General features: G+C 41.0%; 1 protein-coding gene across 1 annotated transcript; it reads right to left on the bottom strand.

The window, feature by feature from the left end:
* Positions 1–13,186: 13,186 nt before the first annotated feature.
* LOC102857581 (60S ribosomal protein L7a-like) lies at positions 13,187–13,995 on the bottom strand. The gene is made up of 2 exons (XM_006881024.1): positions 13,626–13,995; positions 13,187–13,572 (listed from the first exon to the last, which is right to left on the bottom strand). Exons 1-2 carry the CDS (start codon positions 13,993–13,995, stop codon positions 13,187–13,189), a joined length of 756 nt encoding a protein of 251 aa, XP_006881086.1.
* Positions 13,996–20,649: the final 6,654 nt, after the last annotated feature.

The following is a 20,649-nucleotide window of genomic DNA, read 5'->3' as shown; positions in this document are numbered from 1 at the left end:
AGATCTAGAGAAATGCATATTATAGCTAATAAAACAAACATGTACCTACTAAAAAAAATATGAGGACAGTCACATAACATGCAATAGTAATTAGTATAATCCAAGCAGTGATGCACCAAAAAATAACAAGTTAATTTTGTAATAGAAGATGAAAATCCCCAAATATGCATGGCTGAATATATCTTGTCTCCGTTACCATACAACTGTTTGATATTAATTATGCAGAAAAGCATCATGTTGCTAGAAAATTTAACTTGGAAAATGAAATTTTTGTTCACAGAAATGAAATAGAGGAGATGCTCATTAATTTTTTTTTATTTATTTGGTTAAAGAGCTTATTATGTGATTTGTGAAATGTAAAGTTCTAAAGGTGAGAGATGAAAACTTGGAAAGTATTGTTACTCCCTGTTGAAGGTAGTTTTAAAATAATGAAGAGAAATACCACATAAGTGTTTACATACTATGTTTGCTTTGCTTCTTACACACATTACCAATACAGGTCAATATGAGTTTACCATTTGCTATGATATGGAAACTTATGATTATCTAATTTGTCCTTATTGATATCAAGGTCTGTTCTAATACAAAGAAAAAGAAACCACACAGAATTGAACATGTTTATTTAAATATAGAGAAAATTCAGGACACTTTCTTTCATTAGTTTTTAAAATGTGGGGGGATGATAAGAAACCTTTCCATGGCTTGTTTGTCCAAATAAGTGGAGTCGAGGTAACACAGATTGGCAAATATAAAACAATCATGGTAAAATAGTCTTCATATATATTAAAATAAATTACAAATATCCTAAAATATTTCCCATAACAATTCAACAATCAGCTGGTCTGCTGTCTACTTGATATTTAAAGTCTGCATTGGGAAACTCAGCTGTGAGGGACCTCTCAAGAGTAGTAAAGAGCAATGATGTCAGGCTGGAGACTAAGGTGTGCTTGATCCAGGCTATGGTCTTTACAGTTACGTGCTATGCATTGGAGAGTTGGACAATAAATAGGTATGATAGAAAGAGAATTGATACCTTTGAGCTGTGGTGCTGGAGAAGAGTGTTGAATATACCATGGACTGCTAGGAGAATAAACAGGTTTGTCCTGGAGAAGGTGAAGCCGGAATGCTCGTTGGAGACAAGGATTCTGAAGCTTCATCTGACATACTTTGGGCATGATGCAAGGAGGGACTGGTCCTTGGAGAGGGACATCATGTTTGGGAGAGTGGAGGGGTGGCGCAGGAGAGGAAGACCCTCGATAAGATGGATCGATTCTGTGAGTGGAGTGGCAGGAATGAGTGTGTTAGAGACAGCGAGGTTGGCACAGGATAGAACGGCGTTTAGAGCTCTTGTACGTAGGGTCACAGTGAGTTGCAAGCAACTTGATAGCACATAACAACAACAACAAGTATAAAATCTTCATCTCGATTCCTGACTGCTGATGCCAATAGATTGTGGAGGCGAGAAAGCTAAAATTATTAACAACCTTAATCATTTCTCCATCTCTCATGGTGCTGTTACTTGGCCCAGTGGTGAGAATCTTTGTCTTCTTGATGTTGCGCTTCAATCCATATTTAAAATTACAGTCCTTGACCTTCAAGATCATCCTCAGTTTCAGCAAGCAAGGTTGTGTCATCTGCATAATGCAGGTTGTTGACGAGTTTACCTCCAGTTCTCATGCCACATTCTTCCTCTTTAAGTCCAGCCTCCTGAGTGATCTGTTTTGCATACAGATCTGAACCTGTCCTATCCTGTGCCATCCCTATCACCTCTGACACACTGGAGCCGATTGCAGTCACTGTGTCAGTCTACCTGGCTGAGGGTCTTTCATTCCTTAGCTGTTTCTTCGTCTTTCCAAGCTTGATGTCTTTCTCTAAGGACTAGCCTTTCCTAGCAAGATGCCCAAAGTATGTGAGATAAAGCTCCACCATCCTTGTTTCCAAGGAACACTCTGGATGTCCCTTCTCCAAGATATATCTGTTTATTCTTTTAGCAGTTCATTTGATATCCAGTACTCTTCTTCCAGCCCATATTCAAAGGCATCAATCTTGGTCCTGTCATCCTTATACACTGTACAGCTCTTGGCAGCAAAGATTGAAAAGGCAGTGGCTTCAATCAGGTACACCTTAGTTCTCAATTTTGAAAAGTCACGACCTGCATATATTCCCAACACAATACATCACCCGACCTCCTGACTGCTGGTACCAAGTATGATGATTGTGGATCTAAGTAAGTGGAAGTCATTGACAGTTTCAATCAAACATAAAGCAGAAGTAATAAATAAACTTACTATAATAGAGAAGATTCAGACTCAGCAACATTATAAGAGAAAGTAGAACTGCTACTTTAGGGTATGCTTAGCTATAAATCTTAAATAATGAGGCTGTGATTTTTCTCTCACAGAGAATTTCATGGACTGGAACTGCTGACCTTTAAGGTAGCAGCCACACAATCGATTCCCTCAAATAAAAGCAATTGAAAGCATTCAGTCTAAGCTCTAATTATAAAACACTCCTTCATGTGCTGAGACATAGAATGCTGTAGACATATAGAACCCTTGAACTTTCACAAGAGCAGACACATTTAACTTTCTTTTTTAGATTTTTTTAATTATTGTAGTATAGATACAATTTATAAAACATTTTTTTCATTATTGTATAGATAAAATTTCTGAAACAATTTTTTTCTCTCCAACAATATCTATCTATTTTACGTGATGACGTTGGTTGCAATCTACTCAATGTAAGTGTAGTCTTTTGGCTTTTTCCCTTGGGGTCTCTTTCTATTTATCCTCCTTTCATGCCTCTTTGTGCATTAGAACTTCTGTTTTGAACAAAAGTGGTTCTTTGGTCTGCTCTTGTTGGTAACATGGAAGAGTCATTTGTTTCTCCCCACAGTTATGTTATACGTCTGTTCATTGTTGATTTGACGCTTATCCCCCACGTAGATGGTTCATTCCAGGCTTGAAAGGTGCCAAAGTGCTACAGTCTTAAGGGTTGGTCTAATTCCTAATTCAGTAAGATTGGTCTTTTTGTCTTTTTCATGATTTTGAATTCTGTCCTACCCTTTTATCCTTCTCTGTCCAGGACTTTCTAAGAATAATCCTTCTCAGAGTGGTCAGCCAAGACAGCCAGGCATCACCTAGTCCTGGTCAAAGCGTAATAGAACTGGTGGTTCCACTAAGTAGGTCTATTAATTTGTAAGTCTGATAATCTCCTTGAGTCTGACTCTCTTCACGTTTCTTTGTACTGAACTAGAAGAGCCTTAGTTGAATTTTGAGTGGCTGCTCTCAAGCTTTCAGGACCCCAGTGGCAATTTATCAAAGCAGAATGTAGAACACTATCTCTGTGGACAATGTTACACCAATTTACCTGGATGGTTCCTTGAGAGTGTGGGCCCAAGTCTCCAAACCTAATGAGTCACTTCCTTAAAGTGTTTGATTATGGTTAAAAAGGTTTCAGAATATATTCCTTGTATACTGTACAATTTTGCTGTCAAGTCAAATCTGACTCATAGCTGACCCTCCATTGTGCTTCTGAGGATGTTAGTCACGGAAGGAGAGAGATTGTCCATCTTTCTGCCAAGGTGCTACTCTTGTGGTGGTGGTTGTGAGCCTCAAGTCAGAGGAGGCAAATCCCCTCAAGTCTTGGGGAGCTCTGGCGGCCTAAGGGTAAATAGCTGCAGTGTGATATCAAAGACATGTAGTTTAAATCCACCAGCTGCTCCACAGGAGAAAGATGGGCAATCCCCTTCTGTGCAATTAACCACCTCTAAAAACCCACCAAAGAATTAGCTATGAGTCGGTTGCAACACAACAGTACATAGCAATAGCAGCATACTACCATATGTTGCTGTTGCTATGTGCCGTCGAGTCGCTTGCGACTGATAGCAACCCTATGTACAACAGCCCTAAACTCTGCTCTGTCCTGTGCCAATCGCACCATCTCCGAGTGGGTAGAAGTGAATGGCTATCCTGGCGGATGGTAGAGCAGGGAAATACTATCATACTTGGATACATTTTCCGTATATTCAAATACATATGCAGAAATACCCTCTACAAAACATCTCTATAGCTATGTATCTTTCTCTAAATAATCTATATTTGTATCAGCTATTTCCACCATCTCTATCTCTACTCATTAGAGTGTTCCTATTTGCCTTCCCACATAAGTCCAGTTTGCACGTCTGCCTATGTATCTCTTAAGACTATTTGTTATTACTAGTGTTACTGGATTGTGTATAAATAATATGTACCTTGGTTGTTTTGACTCTTGTGTACATCCCAGTGATTTATTTTGCCCTTGACTTCTCTGGTTACAGTGTGGTTGGTAAATTGAAATAGAGTCTAGAACAAGGACATAAGTAGGAGGTTTGAATAGTTGCCATTGAGAGAATATGATTCTGAATTAAGTAAACAACATTGGGAATGGAGGGAGAAGGAAAGAATTTGAGAGTTACTTCAATATGAGATCTGTCAGCAGTGTATGCATGAGACATGCAAAAGAAATAGAAAAAAAATTAATACTACTCTGAATTTCCCCTTATTGAATGGTGTGTCATAATTCCTTTAGCAGAAATGGAGAGCATGTTGGGGTAGTATATATATCTGAATGACGCAGTTACATGCTCAGCTGCAAGCTGAAAGGTTGAATGTCTGAATCCACCTCAAAGCATCTGAAGAGCAGGCTTGGTGAGTTACGTCGTTAAAGCCACAGGTTTGGAAACACCATGTGCCAATTCTACTCTGTGCCATGATGTGGGGTCTCTAGGAATCAGAATCAAGTAGAAGACAGCTAACAAAAGCAAGCATGGCGGCAGAGACAGGAAAAGGCAGGGTCATGGTGGGCATAGTTCAGTGGTGATTCATTTATAAAATACAATGTATAGGAATGATTGTATGAAGCAGAATATCAATGGAGGACGGTGTCAAGCACACACACACAACCTCTCCACGTATGTGAATGAAATACAATGTATATGAATAATTATTTGCAGATTAATAAAAAGAAACACATACATAACAAGCAAATATGTCAGCAGTTAAGAAATCAAAAGATGTGTGCATTGGGGAGCTCTGCTGTCAAGGACCTCTCCAAAGAGCTGAAGAACAAGAACACGGGTTTATTGAGTAAACTGCACCTGGTGTAAGCTGTGGTATCTCCAGTTGCTTCATACGCACCTGAATGTTGGACTGTCTGTAAGGAAGACCAATGAAGAAAGAATTCCTTGGAACTATGATGTGGACAGAGAGTACCGAATATCTCATGGGCTGCATAAAGAACAAACAAGTCTATCTTGGAAGAAGTACAAGCAGAGTGTTCCTGTGAGAGAAGGAGAGTCAAAGTCAGTCTCACATACTTTAGGTACGTTGCCAGGGAGACATGAGGATCAAGAAAGTAGGCGATCAAAGAAAGGGAGGAAGACCCTTCAGGAAACAATTTGACACCATGAGTGTAACAATGGACCGCAGCATGTTGGAGGTTGTAAAGTTGGGGAAAGATACGGTTATATTCTAATCTGTTATTAGGGTCTCTCTGTGTCATATTTGACTCTACAACACCCAGCAACGGGCAAAAGAAGAGACTATTTCAAAGAACGAAAACTTGCTCTTATATATGCAAAACTCATTAATTGCTTTCATCATAGCTACCTGAGCACAATCGGGTACATGAAAATCTCTGCTAATTATTCCCTTTTCTCTCTCATTATAATCTATGCCTTGTGTCTGAGTCTACTAAAAGTGTTTGGGGGGTTTTCTTTTTTAGTGTCATATTATCATATCCTTTAAAAATACATATTCAAAACTCCTTCAAGTCATACAGACTTGGAAAAAAAAAACCCACCAAAACCCCTTTCTAATTGCTACAATTACTATCACTATATAATTTTATTTCATCTTTTAGCAGTACAGTGGGAAACAATGTTCCAGACACTGGAATTGGGTAAATGAGGAGGCCTTAAAACGCATGTGACTAGTGTTGATGTCATTACTGCGTTTTCCCTGATTTACAAATATATGTTGGGTTGCTTGTAAGAAATAGCTATATTGGAAGACTGTTTCTCTCCCAATGCTGAGAAGCCTGAACTGACCCCCAGCTGACTCTGCAGTGTGTTTTCAGAGGCTGCAGATGGCTCGGGAGGAGACTGCCCACCTTACCCCACAGAGCAGTTGATGAATTTGAGTCCCCAGAGCCACCTTTTGGGGTAGCCGCACAACTCCCCAGGGACTATGCTTCCAGAGCTCCCATATTAGAAGCAGAGTGTAAATAATACCAAAATTATTGAGCTCATGAAGAAATCATACTGTAGCCTCCATCCACTAAAAATCCTCTAATGAGAGAAATTTCAGTAATATGAAACTGCAAAACGTAGGTGAAGATTCATCCCAATATGATTAAACCAAACAAACCCTAGTAACACAGGGTCTGGAGACCCCGGTGAGTGTAATAAGCACGTGATTATCAGACAAAAGATTGAGTGAACTAACTCAATCTTATAAGGACAAATACTGCATAAGACTATTATTCTTAAAAAATAGAAGGAAAACTAGTAAAACATGTATGGGGACCCAAGAGGGGAAGGGGTGGGAGCAGAGGGGTGAGGATGGTAGGGGTGAAATCACAGGGTTGCATAATTTGGTGCACAGAGGCGGGGGCTGCGGTAAAGGAAATGGGAAGAATCTAGCAGAAGCTGTAAAGATTGAGTAATGATGGTCAAGGTCCAATGGTGATTGATTTTAAAAAACATAATGCATAGAAATGATTGCATGAAGCACAATGAGGATGAAAAGTAGTGTGAAACATACTGTATACGAACTTAGTAAGCAAACCAATATAATTTTTTTATAAAATGAAGATACCCACAGTCACCTTGAAAAAAAAAAAAGCTGAGGTCACAGTTCTGAAAATAAGATGGGAGTTTTAATACTTGGTACAAAGATTGTCACCACAGCATGGCACAGAGAATGCAGGGCCCTTTTTGACTTCAGCTGCACTACAGTAAACAACCACACATTTTGTATTTAACTTCTGGAAGAGACCAGCTCTGTGACGGCTCACAAGTCAGGAAGCACATCTTAGCCAGGCTGGCACATTGACGTGGCTGGTTCGCGCCTCTGAATGATGAAAGTCATTTATCCTGGACCATGCTAAACTGTACCATTTCAGAGCCTTACAGGGTTTGTAAACTGAGAATAAAAGTGTCTCTGGAGTTTTAACCATTTGTAGCCGCAGAGATGGGAAAATGAATGAGGTTGAATGACAACAATTCACAGTGCTGTTCGGCTTAGTGCCAAGTGTTTAAATGCTTGTTTTTGTAATGTCAGAAATCAAATGCTCAGAAATACACTCTACCAAAAATGTAATTTTTCCAGCCTTTCTGGCAATTGTTTCTTTCCTGGCCAGTAAAAAAAAAAAAAGGACAACAAAACACAAAAAAAACACCACCAGAAAAATAAAACACAAAACAAACAAAAAACCAAACCCCAAAGCATGGGGGATCTGAAACATAAATGTTATTTACTTAGTACATCTTTTCCATAGGACCAAGTAATCTGAATAGAACACTTCTACCTATCAGTATGTTAATGGTGGTTGTGTTATGTGCCATCAAATCAAGTCGCTTGAGACTTATAGTGACCCTATGTACAACAGCCCTAAATACTGTCCTGTGCCAATCACACGGTCTCTGACACACCCATCCCGATTACCCCAGTCACTGAATCAGTCCACCTCATAGAGGGCCTTCCCCCCAGCGCTGTTCTTCCACCCTCCCAAGCATGATGTCCCTCTCCAAGGACTGGTCCCTCCTTACAGCATGTCCAAAGTATGTTAGACGGAGCATCAGAATCCTTGCCTCCAAGGAGCCGCCTGGTTCAACCCTCTCCAGGATGAATCTGTTTGTTTTCTTAGCAGTCCATGGTCTTCTCAATACTCTTCTCCAGCACCACAGCTCAAAGGCATCAATTCTTCTTCTATCCTTCTTGGTCATTGTCCAACTCTCTGATGCTTAACAAGTGATTGCAAAGACCATGGCCTGTATCAGACGCACCTTAGTCTCTAGAAGGCACCATTGCTCTTCAATATTTTGGAGAGGTTAATGGTATCTGATTAAAAATCTATTTGGGGTCAATATTTATAGTCTCATAAAAAGCCTCACACCTAAAAAACACTCATTCCTTTAGACCAGAGACATAGCCAAAAAAAAAAAAGGTAGATTTTAGCAACCATAGTTCACCCTACACAGAAATAGGAAGGCATATGGTTTGTGAGTTCAAAACCTTCAGTTCTTCAGTTGAGGAGCAGAACTGACACACCTTAGGGAAAAGGTGGCTTTGCTTGGAGTCCGGAGGGGCCATGGAAAGGACTGTCACAGCCATTCCATCCTCAGAGAAGATGAAGAAGTTCGGAAAGCTGCCTTCAAATAACCTGAACTCAAGAGCTCAAATCCCTTGCTGTCAAGTGGGAACTCACTCAGAGACGATCCAGTGTTTTCTGGAGGCTGTCAATCTTGTAAGAGGAGTGTTAATTCTCCTTCCTTGGAGCGGCTGGTAGACCGGAGCCATCAGAGAAGGCACCACCTTTAGTTTTATAGTGCAACTCCCTACCAACAGTACCACCAAAAGAACCCCAAAGTGCATAAGTCCAACACGTGGGAAGAAAGCCAGCACAAGGGATGTTTACCAAATCAATAATGAAGTTCTCTTTTCATACCAGTAGAAATGAAACCTGAGGACCAGCTTAACAGAGGTATAAACCTAAATGCGCTTCAGTTGCTAACAGAGATAAATGAGTGGATATCAGAAGCAAACAATGACCAACAGCCAAGTGACAAGGTAGGCTAACTTCAAAACACAATGTCAAGCAAAAGAAAACCGGTAAGTACATAATGTATGATTCTGATTCTGTGGAGGATGTAAAACATTCAGACTACAGTGTCTTCTTCTAAACCCACCTTTAACTGCTGGCAGTTCCCTTCAATGACCTGTAAGGGAGGGCTGCATGGTTTAAAATTAAGAAGGATGAGGGTCAAGATTGTATCCTTTCTCTATACCTATTCAGCTTATATGCTGAGTAAATTATTCAGGAACCAGGACTCTATGAAGAAGAATGTAGCATCAGGATCAGAGGAAGACTCATCAACAACCTATGTTGTGCAGGTAACACAACCTTGCTTGCTTAAAGTACCTGAAGCATTTGCTGCAGAAGATGAAAGATTTTAGTTCCCAATATGGTCCCAATATGGATTACATCTCAGCATCAGCAAATTAAAGAGGTCCTTACCACTGGCCCAATAGGCAGCATCATGATAGATGGAGAAAGGATTGAAACTGTCAATGATTTCATCTTGCTTGGATCCACAATCAACATCCTTGGTACCAGCAGTCAGGAGATGAGGAGACTTACTACTGATAAGGCCACTGTCAGGAACCTCTCCAAAATACTAAAAGCAAGAATGTCACTTTGAAGACTAAGGTCTGCCTGATTCAGGCCATGGTCTTTTCAATCACTTTCTGTGCCTCTGTTAAGGGAACAATGAATAAAGATGACAGAATAATTGATGCCTTTGAATTGTGGTGTAAGAGAAAAATTCTGAATATCCCCTGGACTGCCAAATGAACAAACAGGCATGTCTTGAAATAAAGTACAGCTGGAGTTCTCTTTCAAGACAAGGATGGAAAAACTTTACCTCTCCTACTTTGGACGTGTTTGTGGGAGAGGCTGTTCCTCGGATAGGGATATCACGCTTGGAAAGGTGGAAGGTCAGCGAAAGAGAGGAAGATCCTTAACAAGACAGACTGACATAGTTATTGCAACAAAGGGATCAAGTGTATCAGAGGGGAGGATGGCCCACGAAAGGACAGGGCTCAGATCTGTTGGTGATAGGATTGCTTTGAGTTGTATTCGACTCAACAGCACCTAACAGCAACAACAACTCCTCCTCCTCTTTGGTTTATGAAAACAATTCTATTTGGAGAGCTGACTGGGGGAAAAGTTCACGGAAGCTCATAGAACTCTGGGTAATGCTTTATTCTTCATCTGGGTGCTTGTAACATGGACGTGTCCACTTTGTGTTCACTCTACTAGAAGAGATAGATGATGGACAGAGAGAGAGAGAGAGATGATGGATAGATGGATGAGTAGATGGATGGATGTTACTTCAGTGAAAAAACTATTAACGTGAGTGTGGACACACTTTTAGATATTAAATAAAAATGCTTTATTAAAAGGATGTCTCTTTGGAAATTCCAGGTGTTTGAGACTCAGGTAAAAATCTTGTTTGTTTTCATAACTAATTATTAATTGTCACAATAATTGAGGCAGTGGGATTAGGTGTGTCAGAGTCAGCCTGGCTTAGGGTAGGGCAGAGCTCAGAGCTATGGTACATAAAGGGTCATGATGAATCACAGGCAGCTTGATGGCACATAATGACAACAACTACTGGCTAAAGTGGAAAGCCTAAACTAAAACTGAAAGTAAAAAAAAAAAAATTAACTAAGCAGAGTACTAAAATAGTGTTTAGAAGCTTGTGACCTTCCCTCTCGATTTCTCATATATTTATGTTGAAAATATGAATACATGAAAAATATTAGAACACACCCTCCATTAGACAGGTGTTCACAATCAGCTCTGTGAATGTCAGTTCCCTTAACTAGATTGAAGAGCCATTCTCTTTTCATTTAGGTTTCTCTCAAGTGAGACTATTCTCACTTGAATTTTTAATCTTGATGTATTATTATCCTTTCTTAAAGACTGTCATAGTGGTTATGAAGCACTCTTACAGAGTTGAGTGGGATTAAATTATTAATAAATATTCAACTTCATTTCAACACAATTTCCATAATATTTCCATATCTACATTCTCTCAAAATTATATTCAAAAAAAGGGCCCATTTCCCCAGAGATTACAGAAAGACTGTGGGCTCCTTTTTATATCTATCTATCTATCTCTCTCTCTCTATCTATCTCTATCTATTGTCTATCAATCTATCTCTCTTTTCCTATCTCTGTATAGACGTATAGTTGGATACAGATATCTCTAAGGATGGGTTCCTTTTTTCTCAGAGAAAAAGAGGATAGCAGGAAGGAGAGAAACACCCTGTATAAGGAAGAATTCCAAAACGAGAGGCTACAGGTGTGAGCGACACAGACTCCATACTCAGTTTACACTTCTCTTTGCTCAATTTTCTCTTCCCCTGATCACAGTATATGCTTCCCAGGTAGAAGGTTCGTTCAAATAGATAGCAGGACATTGTAAAAGTTCCAACTCATTCATGATCTTATAATTTCACTTGAACTTTATGGAGCAAAAGATGGTAGGTCATTGCCACTGATTGTAAGAAATAACCATGTGTTTTTTGTTATGTGCCTTCAAGTCAAAACCAACTGATAGCTGACCCTCAAGCAGGTTTTCGAAGAGTGTCTCTCTTGCAAAGTGTCTGGTGGATTTGAGCCACTTGGGTTGGCAGTGCACCTCCTTGCCCACCTTGGCACCAGATTTCATAGTAATGTATTATCGTGTAGTGCTGAGTCAAGACCAACTCATTGTTTAACCTCCAGTGGTTTTTCAGAGGCAGTGAATCACATGCGAGTTGATTGTCCATCTTTCTCCTACAGAGCAGATGGCAGATTCAAACCAAATGCATTCCGTGGACAACACAATTTCTAACCATCAGGCCACCTAATTGAATAATTCTAGAAAGTAATTGAAATTATATAGAACAGTAATCTTCTGTCTATCTTTTGTTCTTGTCCTCTTGTGAACATTGCCTTTATTTTCTCTCTCTCTAGATACTCAACAGTCTTTATTTCTGTATTCATGACTGCACATTCATTCCTAGCCCTCCCTCATAATTCTTAACTGATGATAAGAGTTGAGATTGCCTAATTTAATTTTTTTATGTCCAAAAGAGGAATACTTCTTTGCTTACACTAAATTGATTCTCAAAATGAGTCTACCAGCTCTGTCAGGAAGGCAGTGTTATGCTGTATCCATTATCACTCCAGAGAGTGAGCATTTGAGAAAAAAACAAACCAAAAAAATGAAGAGTGAAGTCAGATAGAAAACATATACATACACACAGAAACATATGTTCCCCATTTTGGTAATGCACCGGTAAATAAGAGAATCTCAAGCAACATCCTCCAGAATAGGGTACAGGATGTCAGTCTAGAGACTAAGGTGTGCTTAATTCATGCCAGGTCTTTGCACTGTCTTGCTATGCATCAGAAGGCTTGACAATGACTAAGGATAAGAAAGAGAATTGATGCCTTTGAACTGTGGCGCTGGAGAAGAGTATTGAATATATCATGGACAGCTAAGAGAACAAACCGGTTCATCCTGGAGAGGGTGCTCCTTGGAGGCAAGGATTCTGAAGTTCTGACATACTTTGGATATGTTGTAAGGAGTGACCAGTCCTTGGATAGGAACATCATGCTTGGGAGTTTGGAGGGACAGCACAAAAGAGGAAGACACTGGATGAGAAAGATTTGACTCAGGGACTGGGTTAATGAGGGTAGATGTGTCAAAGGCAGTAAAGTTGGCTCAGGACAGAGCAGGGTTCAGAGCTATTGTACATAGGGTTGCTGTGAGTCCCAGGCAACTTGATGGCACATAACAACAATGCAAGCTATGGTATTTTTCAATTAGCTTCTGATGCATGTAAAAATTGGACAATGTATAATGAAGACAGAAGAAGAATTGATGCCATAGAAGAGTATCCTATGAACTGCCAAAACTACAAACAGGTCTGTCTTCTAAGGAATGCAAGCAGAGAGCTCCTTAGACACAAGGATAGTGACACTTCATCTAATATAGCTTGGGCGTGTTATCAGAATAGGCCGATCCTTGGAGAAGGACATCATGCTGGGAATGGCTGGAGAGTCAGAAAAGGGAAGACCCTCAAATGGATAGATTGCCATAGTGAGTACCACGAATGGACTTGAGCATGACCGAGAACCTGACAATGGTGCCGGGTAAGACAAGATTCAGACCTGCCTCTGCTCGGGACACTGAGAGTTCTAGTGGGTTCTACAGCACCCAAAACGAAGCAAGGGGAAAATCGCTCCACCCTCACCTCCATGCTTCCTCCAACTCAGATGCTCTTTGCATGAGTTGTTTGTTTGTTTGCTTGTTTGTTTTTAGGGAGGAGTAAGTTTGTCCTTATGTACAGAAGAGTCGGTGTGTACATCAGCCCAGTTTGGTGGCGAGTTCTTTGGCCTTGGCCTTCTCCAGCTTGGTGATGTGGGCCACTGACTTGGGCCCCAGGACGTTGCCTCCCCAGTGGCGGTGGATCTCATCATATCTGTCGTTGTAATTGGTTCTGATGCCTTCTACCAGCTTCGCCTGAGCGCCTATATCTTCCGGGTTCACCTGCATGAAGGCAACAGTGGTGCAGGTGTTCTGGTGGACAAGGTGGTCCAGCCTGGCCTTGCCCTTGATGGTACAGTAGGCAACACATATCTTATGACACAAGGCTTTTAGGAAGACCACCAGCTCTATGGGGTCCACGTCGTGTGCGATCACCACCAGCTGGGCCTTCTTGTCCTCCACCAGGGTGGTGATTGTATTCACCCCTGCATGGAGGACGGGGGGGGGCGGTGTCTCTTGGTGGGGGCGTCTCCTTTGCCAGCAGCCTTCTTCTCAGCCTGGGCCAGCAGCCTCTGCTGCTTCTCCTTCTTGGTCTCTGGTCGGCACCTGTGAGCCAGTTTCAGCAGCTGAGGAGCCGTCTGGCGGGCCCAGGCCTGGGGGACCTCGTTAATGGCAGGTGGCACTTGGAGTCGTTTGTAGAGAATTGCCCTCTGCCGCTGTAGTTGGATGTAGCGGGGCCATTTGACGAAGCGGGTAAGGTCCCTGTTGGGTTGGATGTCCTGCCCGATGCCAAAGTTTTTGGATCTTTTCTCAAACAGGGGATTCACCACCTTCTTGGCCTCCTGCTTCTTGACCACGGCGGGCGCCGGGGCCACCTTCTTCCCCTTGGCCTTCTTTCCCTTCAGCATCTTGGGCGGGTGGGCAGCATGTTTTTATAATAAACAATGTGTGTATTTCCCCCGAGAACTCCGTTCACTTTCAAAGTTCAACTTAAATCATAATGATTATTGTAAAGGCATCTAAATAATTTGGCATAAGACAATGCACTAATACTTAACTGTTACAACTTGCAAATAAAAATACAACAGAAGATAGTCCATGTTTACTCCTATTCCTCTTTAGATCTTCATGCACATGACTAAGTAATCGTAGTTCCTCATTTTTTTCTTCTTCAAATTTCTTTTTTTTTTACATTTTAATTTTTATTTTATTCTTTTTCTGTGTGTGTGTACCACCAAATCGGATCTGACTGGTATAGAAGGAGATTGTTCCTCCTTCTCCAGCAGAGCATCTGGTGGATTCGAACCATGCACCTCTGGGATTGCAGGGCAGCTTCTTGCCCCTGGGCCACCAGAGCTCACCGTAGTTCCTCATCTTTAAGGACAAGATATGCTCACGCATCCTCGTTGACTATTTATTCATCATCAGGCCTCAAGGGCATTCACATATGTGAAAGATTTTAAATGGTGATGAAAATGAAGTGTTGGAGTGGGTTCTTAAATATTCGCGTTGCCATTGAATACCTTCAGCAAATAGCTTTTTAATGTCAAAATTACAGTATTCAAATGGAATTTGCCCTGAACAAATGGGGACACATTATCATCTTTGCCAATATTTGAGTTACCTAAGGAGGTTTTCGTTCCATTCTCATTTTAGATAAGCTTGGATGCAATTCAGTGTTCTGAAGAACAGGAATTTTGTTATTTGTGTGTAACTAGAAAACAATCACTTTTTTATTATTTTGCTGCAACTACAGCAAAAAGATGGCAGTAGTTTGTTCGTTTGTTTTAAATTTTGGCTAGTTTTTTTTTATTTCACGTTAGCAAATTCTTGACCTTTTGTTAATGCTTTCATCTTACCCCAAGCGTTCAATGAATTGAAAACTAAAGTATCATCACGCCATTTATCTGAAGGTCACTCGTGCTGCAAACTCATCTATTTGCAGCATCAGTGCAAAGTTTATGGCTCATAAAAACAGAAAGAGATGCCTGTACTAATTTTTGCTTGCCTTTTTTTTTTAATACTACAAAATATATTTGGCACAGTTCATAGGGAGTTGTCCTGCTGACCGGAAGGTGGCATCTCTCTGGAAGGTCAAATTCACCTGTGACTCTGATTGGAAGAAGGGCAGTCTCTCCCTGTGTCCTTCACAGCCTCTGAAAATCCACTTGGAGGGGCAGCTGTGAGTCACTTCTGAGTTGACAGCAATGAGTGAGTTGAGGGAGGGACAAAACAAATGAATCAAAGTTTATTTCATTTGGCAGAGTTGACGCTTTCCCATGAAGCCCCTACTGATAAACTCAGTCTCTTAATTTGTTGTTGTTGTTGTTATGTGCCGTCAAGTCATTTGCGACTCATAGCGACCCTATGTACAACAGCCCTAAACCCTGCTCTGTCCTGTGCCAATCGCACTGCCCCTGACACACCCATCCTGATTACCCCAGTCACTGAATCAATCCACTTCATAGTGGGTCTTCCCCTCCTGCGCTGTCCCTCTACTCTACCCAGCATGATGTCCCTCTCCAAGGACCTCCTTGCAACATGCCCAAAGTATGTCAGATGAAGCCCCAGAATCCTTGCCTCCAAGGAGCAGCCTGGTTTAACCCTCTCTACGATGAATCTGTTTGTTTTCTTGGCAGTCCAGGGTACCTTCAATACTTTTCTTCAGCACCACAGCTCAAAGGCATCACATGTTACAGAGTACTAATTTCATAAACATGGTCTCTATTTTGAACCTTGATGAATTAAAATCCATCTCTCGTGCTTTAGAATCGATAATATTATTTAGCTGTAATGAGCCTTGAGAGGGAGGAAGTTACAGCTAACGACTGGAGAGCAATGCGGCGAACAGGCACGACATTGAAGTGCCGGAAGAAGAGCTCTTTAAAATTCCAGGAAAAAGACTTTCTGATTATTTCTGCATATTCAAAAGCACTCAAACATTTCTCCATGTCCTCTAAAGACACAGACACTAACAAGCATATTTTTTTTAAATGACAAAAATACCTATTGCTTTAGAAAAATAAAAAGAAACCTTCCATATGCTAGAAATAATTATCTTTACTGAACATTTATGTCTGCATTATGGACATCAAGGGTCTTAGCTGGGCAGGGCATTTCAATAACGTAGTGTATGCTTATTCTCCATGTGGAATTCAACCAACAGGCTTAATGGTAAAGATGAGAAACTATAGCAAAATTCAAGGACATAGCTTTTAGTTATTGTTGGCTGAGGACACAAGAAGAGTGTTTTATACATAAAGCAGAATAAGTGTTACGGAATGCATGGAAGGAAGTTAGTCTAGAAATAGACTAACAATGTGGAACAAAATCTAATGTACAACTTAATCTGCAGACGGGTCTTTGCAGCAAATAATTGCAAAGTGTTAGAGACAGCTTGGTGGTCTAGTCTTAAGAAACTACACTGCAATCCCAAAGGTATGTGTTTACCTATCCCGAAGGAGAAAAATGGGCCATCTCCTCTCATTAACTGCAATTCATTGCCTCTGAAAATGGTTAGAGGGTCAGCTGTGAGTTGGTTCCCTCTCCCCAATAGACAATAACAAGAAAAGGGATGTAAACATTAAGAAAGGGAATCACAAACTGACCAAAACAAAGCATTATATATAGCATGCTGATGTGGTTGTTATGTGTCGTTGAATCCGAACCAACTCATAGCTGACCCTCCGGTGGGTTTTTAGAGGTTATATATTGCTCTGACAGAGATTATCCATCTTTCTCCATCAAAGCAGCTGGTGGATTTGAACCTCTGGCCTTTAATTAGACAGGGCAATTCCTTGCCCACTGAACTACCAGAGATATAGAGGACATTTAAAACAGCATGAAAGGAAATTTTAAAAGAATCCATTTAATGTGTATGTACTGTTGAGGTAGTTTTGGCGAACATGTTAAAGATACCCTGAAGTGCCAAAAGAACAAACAAGTCTGTGTCTAAAAAAAATGCAACCAGAATGTTCCTTAATTGTGAACATAGGGAGATTTCAAGTGGGAAACAGAAATCACAGGGAGGTCATGGGAGGGGAGTGATTACTTTGCAGATGTTGTCTTTAATGTTATAAAACAAAATATTGTTGTAAAACAAACATTTTTAACATTAAATAAGTAACAATTAATAGAAATAGGTGAAAACTCAAGTTTTACTCAAATCAATGGGAAAAAATCTCAAAAATGTGTTGCAGGGGAGTCAGAACCAATGCCTAGCCGACCCTCCAGTGGACTTTCAGAGGCTGTAAATTGGTTGGGAGGAGATTTCCCACCCACCTCCCATGGAGCAGCTGGTGGATTTGAGCACTGTAATGCTCTACCCAGTAGGACACCCGGGCAATTATAAAACCCTTGATGATTAATAGGAGATGTTCAAACTGTGATAAATACAATTTTCCCTATCTTAAAATTTTTAATCTTTACAATGATGAGAGAGGGAAAGTAATGTTTTCATTTGTGAACATGAAATGCTTCATTTCTAAATCCGAAAGGATGACATTATGTACGTTGTAAGCTAACATACAAAAATAGTATCTGAATAGAAATTGGAACATACAAAAACTTTTTGCTTTTCAAAATTTGCTCCTCTCACCAAAGGTGGTGGTGATGGTTGTGTACCATCAAGTCGGGACCAACTCATAGCTGACCCTCCAGCGGGTTTTCAAAGACAGCAAATCACATGGGAGGAGATTGTGCACCCTTTTCCCATGGAGCAGCTGGTGGATTCGAACCCCGTGCTTTTGGGACTGCAGTACAGTTTCTCACCGCTAGGCCACCCCAGTTAGGTGGAATACAATGTTTAAACCATCATCTTGGATCCTCAAAAACAACTGACTCAGGTAGCCTTGCAGAAAAATGAAAAGACGTAGTCCCAGGGAAATTCTGACATGCAGCAAAGTTCTGTATGTATTGAAAGTAGATGCCACATTAGTAATTTTTGCATAATTAAGTAAATACGTATTGGAGCTGTGGAAGGATTGCCATTGTGAACAGTTTGACCTTGGAACACTTCCAGAGGCTAAAAAATTTTAGTATTTGAATTAATTTTCCAATAAGAACAATTGATTGTTTCAGAAGAGAAAAAGGTGACTCACAGCTGCCCCTCCAAGTGGATTTTCAGAGGCTGTGAAGGACACAGGGAGCTTATGAAGAAGAATGAGAAAAGTAATATGATATGAGAAGTCATTTTCCATAAGCATATGCGGTCAAGAATTTCCTTAACTCCCTGCTGCTAGGAGGCATTGATTTGAGTACCACTCACTTCAGCGCTACAAAGAGCAGATCTGACTCTTGTCCTGTCCTGCACCATTGTCCTAATCGCCATCATACTTAAGCCCACTGATGATCATATTTATAGCATGATTTTGTATGTTATTAGCATTCAAAGAATGAACATGAATGCTCTGTATGGTTGTTGCAAATTCTGCATAAATAAAAAATTATTTAGACAGAACCAAGATTCTCAGGCCTGCCGAGGAGCCAGCAGTCTCTTGCTGTGGATTGTCAAAATATTATTGCTACATCTTTCTTACCAGTTTACATTTGAACTTGGCTTTTTCCGTGTCTAAATCTGTGCAGATAGATATAGAGAATGAAATAATAGCCAGTCTTAATGCCTTTGGAATCACAAAGCAGTTAATTGTTTTTCTATTGCTGATTCTGTTACGGGGAGCCGAGCTGAGCTAAGCCTGCTGAAGTATCAGAGTACTTTGCCCAAAATAAGGAAATTTTGTTTTCTAGTTTTTCGCAACCTTGCTCGCTGAAACTGAGGAGGACCTCATGCACTTACTGCAGAGGGTCAAGGACTGCAGCCTTCAATATGGACTGAGGCTCAATGTCAAGAAGACAAAAATTCTCACCACTGGACCAATCGGTAGCATCAGGATGGATGGGGAAGAGATTGAGATTGTTCACAGCTTCAGTTTGCTTGGCTCCACAGTCAACACTCTTGGCACCAGCAGCAGTCAGGAAATCAAAAAGCGTATTGCGATGGGAAAGTCTGTGGTTAGGGACCTCTCTAACGTACTCAAGAGCAACGGTGTCTCTCTGGAGACTAAGGTGCACCAGATACAGGCCATGGTTTTTGCAATCACTTGTTATGCATCAGAGAGTTGAACAATGACTAGGGAGGATAGAAGGAGAATTGACGCCTTTGAGCTGTGGTGCTGGAGAAGAGTATTGAATGTACCATGGACTGCCAAGAAAACAAACAGATTCATCGTAGAGAGGATTAAACCAGGCTGCTCCTTGGAGGCAAGGATTCTGAGGCTTCTTCTGACATACTTTGGACATGTTGTAAGGAGAGACAGGTCTTTAGAGAGGGACATCATGCTGGGTAGAGTGGAGGGACAGTGCAGGAGGGGAAGACCCTCTATGAGGTGGACTGATTGAGTGACTGGGGTAATCAGGATGGGTGTGTCAGAGGCAATGAGATTGGCACAGGATAGAGCACGGTTTAGGGCTGTTGTACATAGGGTCGCTATGAGTCGCAAATGACTCGACGGCACATAACAACAACAACAACAGTTTTTCTACGTTTTTCCCATACCCCCACCGAACCTCTGTAACCTTCTTGCTGCAAAAAGTGAATTGGGTCTCAAAATGCACAAAACAAAACCCCCTCAAACTCATTGCTATCAAATTGGAAACAGCTCCTAGCTCACCCTCCAGTGACTTTTCAGGGATTGTGAATTGCACGGGAGGAGACTGTCCATCTTTTTCCCAAGGAGCAGGTAGTAGATTCAAACAACCTAAGAGGTATCATCTTTGTGTTAACATTGCAAGTTTAGAATCCCGGAGTGGTTCTAGGGTTAGTAACACTTGCAAATCTTTGTAGAATAAAAATAGCTTGTTGGACTAAAATGCTCTCAAAAGGCTTCAGTCTGGCCAGGAAGTCGCTGAACTCAAGTGTGTCCTCTGGTTTAGTAAACAAGACTACGGTATAGATTCTGGATAGATCAATGAGGATCTGTCTGGGAAGTCACCATCTCAATGCAGGAGCGAAGGCGATCCTGATAACGCACCACGTCTCAGTCAGTCGCCTTCAAGTCGATGTGCCCTCTCGTGACGTTTTTCAATAGCCCTCCTCAGCCTTCCCTGAATGAGCCAGAAACTATTACAACCTTTCCTAAACATAGTTATTTGTCCGAGCCGTAGTTCATTGCACATATTTTTTTTAATAAGTGCACGCTTCTCCTTTGAAGATGTAGAATATGGCACACATCTTCCTAATTTCTTTGTAACAACTGGCACCGTGTCAAGGACTTTGTACATGTTTGAGAAATTACCCAGCTTTTTCAGTTGAAGTCATAATAAATTGACTCTCTCATTGTTGTCAAGACCATTCAGACACACAGTGAACTTTCATAGGTTGGAGGCTGTAAATCTCCAAGGGGTTGAGCCCAGACCCTTGCTCCTGCTGAGACACTGCTGGATTTGAACCACAAGAGACAGGCAGTCTTGGGTTAGCAGAACAACTCAGTATGGACTAAAGAAGCCACCATAGAGCCCTTCATAAAAAATTCCCTTTCTCATTCTCTCCCTTCTTATCTCTTCCT

This window comes from Elephantulus edwardii, unplaced genomic scaffold (genome assembly GCF_000299155.1).
Source record: "Elephantulus edwardii isolate Elephantulus edwardi_28Jun2011 unplaced genomic scaffold, EleEdw1.0 scaffold00011, whole genome shotgun sequence".
Classification (NCBI taxonomy): Eukaryota; Metazoa; Chordata; class Mammalia; order Macroscelidea; family Macroscelididae; genus Elephantulus; species Elephantulus edwardii.
This window is presented reverse-complemented; position numbering and strand designations above follow the sequence as displayed.